The 5,546-nt window shown below is 38.6% G+C and overlaps 1 protein-coding gene across 2 annotated transcripts in view; it reads left to right on the top strand.

The window, feature by feature from the left end:
* The window catches only part of LOC106478816, a 17,143-nt gene extending 11,605 nt beyond the window's left edge, over positions 1 to 5,538 (top strand). Inside the window, exons 2-3 of one of the 2 annotated variants that reach the window (XM_022382493.1) lie at positions 2,316 to 2,534; positions 2,938 to 5,538. In XM_022382493.1, coding sequence (XP_022238201.1) covers positions 3,059 to 5,443 — 2,385 coding nt within the window. In that variant the 5' untranslated portion in view covers positions 2,316 to 2,534; positions 2,938 to 3,058 and the 3' untranslated portion in view covers positions 5,444 to 5,538. The remainder of the gene's footprint in view (positions 1 to 2,315; positions 2,535 to 2,937) is intronic. The other variant, XM_013939387.2, reaches the window with a different exon arrangement.
* The last annotated feature ends 8 nt before the right edge of the window (positions 5,539 to 5,546 follow it).

Raw genomic sequence — 5,546 nt, 5'->3', positions numbered from 1 at the left:
ATGCAGGTTCTGGACTGCCACAATTTCTCAGTTCCCCAAACTTGTTATCCAGGTTCTGGACTGCCACAATTTCTCAGTTCCCCAAACTTGTTATGCAGGTTCTGGACTACCACAATTTCTCAGTTCCCCAAACTTGTTATCCAGGTTCTGGACTGCCACAGTTTTTCAGTTCCACAAGCTTGTTATGCAAGTTCTGGACTGCCACAACTTCTCAGTTCCACAAGCTTGTTATGCAAGTTCTGGACTGCCACAATTTCTCAGTTCCACAAGCTTGTTATGCAGGTTCTGGACTGCCACATTTTCTCAGTTCCACAAGCTTGTTATGCAGGTTCTGGACTGCCACAGTTTTTCAGTTCCACAAGCTTGTTATGCAGGTTCTGGACTGCCACAATTTCTCAGTTCCCTTCACTTTGTCAAGTTGAGTTCCTCATGCTGTTTTGACTAACGTATATTCTTTATTTTCCCAATTCTCTTCAGATTGATATGGCGAGATACTAATATTGTTTTGAACCGACGTATTATATCATGATTTCTCTCTTCAACAGTGAGATGTTTCGGAGAGTATCTAGGATGTATTGAATTGATCTCCATTCTTCGTTTTCCCTCGTCCACAAGCGCTGTAAACAGTGCGTGTTTGGTATCACTTGTAAAAGAAACAAAAAGAACACCACTTTTATCCAGTAAAAACGAAAAGTATAAAACATGCGCATGTCTTATTTATTATGCTGACATTTTATTTTCAGTCTGCAACAGGAATTCTTATTTTCCATCTATAATTTTTTACAGAATCAAGAAAATACCAAATTGACAGAACGAGAGTGAATAAGAAGCTAAAAAGCGAAATCCCATAAAATGTGGCCCGGCATAGCCAGGTGGTTAGGCCGCTCGACACGCAATCTGAGGGTCGCGAGTTCGAATCCCCGTCACACGAAACATGCTCGCCCTTTCAGCCGTGGGGGCGTTATAATGGGACGGTCAATCCCACTATTCGTTGGTAAAAGAGTAGCCCAAGAGTTGGCGGTGGGTGGTGATGACTAGCTGCCTTCTCTCTAGTCTTACACTGCTAAATTAGGGACAGCTAACGCAGATAGCCCTCGTGTAGCTTTGCGCGAAATTCAAAACAAACAAACCCATAAAACGAGGCCAAAGCAGTTAGTAGAAAAATTCTGGAGGGTGGGAAAGAACGATAGCATGTATTTACTGTTTAAAAAAACAGCGCATAGCCTAGTAATTAGTGTGTCGAACTGAGAATCAAGGGCATGACGTCACTGAACACACTCCACACTTTTACCTGTGGATGCATTATAACACGACAGACAGTCAATCCCCTTATTCGGTTCCAAGAGCTGAACAAAGCTCTTGTGGCGGTGGGTGTTGCTGAGTGCTTGTCTTCCCTCTGGTTAGCAGTTCAAAATTAGAGACGGATATATCTGAATCCTGTAGAAGTCTCTGATCTGGCCGAAAACTAACATACACATGAGGTTGAAAATTCCAATTCCATTTTTCTATCATGTTTTTTCGTCATGTGTACAAAATAAAATGTTACTTAAGACCGTTTTTGATAAAACCGTATGAAAAATGTTTGATTGTTAATTTCTAAATCATGCAATCTCATGACTATTAGAACATAACTGCCTGTTTCCTCGGGCGTTTATTAACAGAAAGTTGTATGTTTCGGTGTATGTTCGTGTTTAGAAATTTCTATGTCTTATCACCGTTCATATTAATAGTATAAACCTTATAAACCCCATAACATTGTTAGAAAGAACCATCCAAACCTCGTGTTTCTGATAGATGCACTCCCCACACACACTACCTTAGTGGCTCAGCGATAAGTCTGTGGACTTATGGTGCTAAAGAATCGTGTTTCAATACCAGTGGTGGGCACAGCACAAATAGCCATTGTGTAGCTTTGTGCTTGACAAAAACTAACCAACTGATAGATGCACATGACAAAGTCAACAAGCAATATTGCTATCACTCCTTCGTGGCCATTTCTGTACGTGGATGATTATAAATAAATGTTATTATCCATCCCTAGGCATCCTGTTTATATTTTGGCTCGTTAAGTGTATCACCAGAACAGTTGATATGGCAATATGGTTTTACCACTTAGTGACGGGAGCATGTATAGCACTATTTTCATCGCTAGGGGGTGAGAGAAACATATTCAAATATTACAGTAATTTTCACATGTTTGAGTTTGATTTTGCTTTGACGACAATTGTTTAATATCTAAAATTTGAAGAATACATAAATACATTTGGATATTGAAAAATGTATGGCTGATAAAAGTTAAGTCTTTTTTTTTCCAGGTGATATACGGTAGGATAAGGCCATCCCCTCCAACCCCATAGACACGCCACTGTATAGCGATTGCCATCGGTAAAATATGGGTTGCCCCCAGTGGCACAGCGGAATGTCTGCGTACTTACAACGCTAGAACCCGAATTTCCATACCCGTGGTGGGCAGAGCACAGATAGCCCATTGTGTAGCTTTGTGCTTAATTACAAACAAACAAAATTTGGGTTAGGTACGTAAATTAGTCGTTTACTAAATCATTATAGAATGGTGCTTTGAGATATTTCATAACTGTAATTATTTGTATGCACAAACAAAACAGAGTATGGATACTGTTCGTAACAATAGGTTCTGAGAAAGCTAAAAAAAACAAAAACACTGAAAAATTGGAAATTAGGTTAATACTTATAAAGTTTCACATTTCAATGTTCTAACAGTTCTAATCGTATATTAACTGAACTGGTATAAAATTAAGAACATATTTTTGTTACCATATGAAAGGTTCATATATTTATTTTCTTAATTAATTTAAATTATTTAATTAAGCACAGGAAAGATAAAAACATTTCCCATGTATTCACTTGTACAATATATTAGTGTATAATTTTTCGACATTACTTGCTTGTGTTTTTCAGATTGTTGACTAGGAAATACGAAGAGGAAATTTGAAGATTTTTATCCAGTTCAACAGCAAAAATCGAATTATTTTAATTGATATCTTGTCCACCAGGTGTGTTTTTCTTTGTGATCAGGAAAATGGTTCTGAGTAGCGTTATTGGCGTTTTTCTGTTACTCGGTTTATCGGAAAGTATGGATTTAAAGTATTCAGAAATACAAAAGCTTTTAAAAAACAGAACCTGTTTTATGAAGGACACGTGTGCGACACAATTGGTAAACAGTTTACAGATACGACATTGCATGTGCGACGACTTGTGTGGAAAATACGACGATTGTTGTGTGGATATAAAGTCTCGCAAGCACGATAAAGAACACTGGAAATGCACCAGATTAGCCGGAAATTTATCTGTGTACGTTAAGGATAGATGTAAATCTGGGTGGAAAGGAGAAGAGATTCGCAGTCTTTGTGAAAGTGCCAGGAAGGAAACCGTTGGCCTCCTAAGTGAGACGCCAGTTTCTAATGTTGTGACTGGGGTTGTATACAAGAATAACTACTGTGCTATCTGTAATGATGAAGTAGCCGATATGGCGATGTGGAATCTGAAATTGATTTGTCCCTCAATTAAAAAAGACGATATGAAAAACTTGACAGAGTTAGGTATAATAAAAAAATTGGTACGTGATAAACATAACCAGAGCTGGGGATTTCAAGGAGAAACCTTTCAGCCCTGCAGAATTTTTCCAAGCCCCCCAAATCCCATACCGGAGAATCTGAGGTTCTGCCGGAACGACCTCATCTCCGAGTGTCTTCCTGATTGGAGTGACGATGACGTGAAAAGGAAATGTGCAACTTACATGGGAGCTATGTACACCAAGGTCAAAGGTTACCGTAATGTCCATTGTGCTGTCTGTAACAACGTCAGTGTCACTAATCTGAGATGTAGGCAACCTTCTGTCGCGAAGAGCTCAATCTTTAAATCTAACGCCTTCTCCCTGTTGTTCGATTTTAACACCAAAATGGGAGAATACGTTGGAGAAGATGTTATATGTGAGGACGAAGAACGCTACGACTTTCTTCTCAAACGTTGTGTAGACATATCTTGTGGTATACCTGGTTACAAGTACATATCTGGCAAGTGTGTTGCACCATCGCCACCACTGTTTACAACGTCTCAACCAGACTCCTCTAGTACGCCCTCTTCAAAGTATGGTCGAAGAGAGGACGAGAGAACAGAGACACCTGACTTCGAACCCCCAGAAAGAAACAACAACATACAACAAGATGCAGATACTACTTTAGACGAAATATCAACTCAAAACTACACACTTTCAACCGACAGTGAAAAATCGGAATATCCTGAAGATTTTAAAAGCTGTCTTAAAGTTTTAATTTTCATGAAAGAATATAAAATTTTAGAAGATGGTGACATTTTTATTCCAAAATACGAACAAACATACAATCAGTCTTACTACATATTTGATGGAAAGAATGTAATGGTTTGTGGAAGCGATAAACTTTCAAAATCTAATCGCAAAGAAACGTTTTCTGTTTATCTTGGATACATAAGCAACATTGGCTTAGGAATATCATTGATGTTTTTAGTTCTTCATTTCATTATTTTTATAATAGTTCCAGATCTTCACAACATCTGTGGGCGAAACTTGGCATCGTTAGCTGTAGCATTAATTACTTCTTATTCCTGTTTCATTATTGGACAGTTTAAGCTCTCACGAGCTGTTTGCAGCATCGTAGCAGTAGTGATGTATTATTCCTTCTTAGTTTCCTTTTTCTGGATGAATATTCTGGCCTTTGACGTTTGGAGAACATTGCGAATGGCCACAAAGAATCTCCGCGTGTCTAACGGTAAACAATGGCGTCGTTTCATGCTCTACTCCGTGTATTGTTGGGTTGTTCCTGCCATCATTGTCGTTTCATCTGTTGTACTTGAAAACATTGATAGTATTCCTAAAGAATACAGACCTGCATTTGGCATGAGTCGTTGTTGGTTTAGCCACAGGAGAGCTCTGTTGATTTTCTTTGCTGCACCTGTTGCACTGATCATGCTAATTAACATTACATTTTTCCTCCTAAGCGCAAGGATGATTGTAGCTACTTCTAATACCACAGCTAAACATCAAGAGTCTTGTAATTCTCCAAAGAGAAATTTTAGATTATACGCTAAATTATCTGTGTTGATGGGCTTGTCGTGGGTCTTTGGACTTGTAGCGGGATATTCTGGTTTTGAGGGCTTGTGGTTCGTTTTCGTGGTTTTCAACACACTTCAAGGAATGTTCATTTTCTTTGCCTTCTCCTGTACAAGAAAGGTGAGAAAACATCTTATAGAAAAACTTTCTACTCTGACCAAGCCGTCTGTTTACCGTTCCAAGAGATTAAACTATGCTACTGCATCTGGCTCTGGATACCAATCACAATGTACTCTTAACTCTCATCTGTCACATCGAAATTCTTCTCTGAGCCAGATGAATCCAAACCATATCAGCGTCTGCCAGTCACCAACGTAAGTTTAATGGAACTGACATGTCAACATTTCTGTGCATCACGGACTGACTCTTGCAGCTGTTTATATATATATATATATATATAATATCTGTAGAATATATATAA

Source organism: Limulus polyphemus, unplaced genomic scaffold (genome assembly GCF_000517525.1).
Source record: "Limulus polyphemus unplaced genomic scaffold, Limulus_polyphemus-2.1.2 Scaffold253, whole genome shotgun sequence".
Taxonomy (NCBI): domain Eukaryota; kingdom Metazoa; phylum Arthropoda; class Merostomata; order Xiphosura; family Limulidae; genus Limulus; species Limulus polyphemus.
Note: the sequence above shows the minus strand (reverse complement) of the source record. Positions and strands in the feature narration are given on the sequence as shown.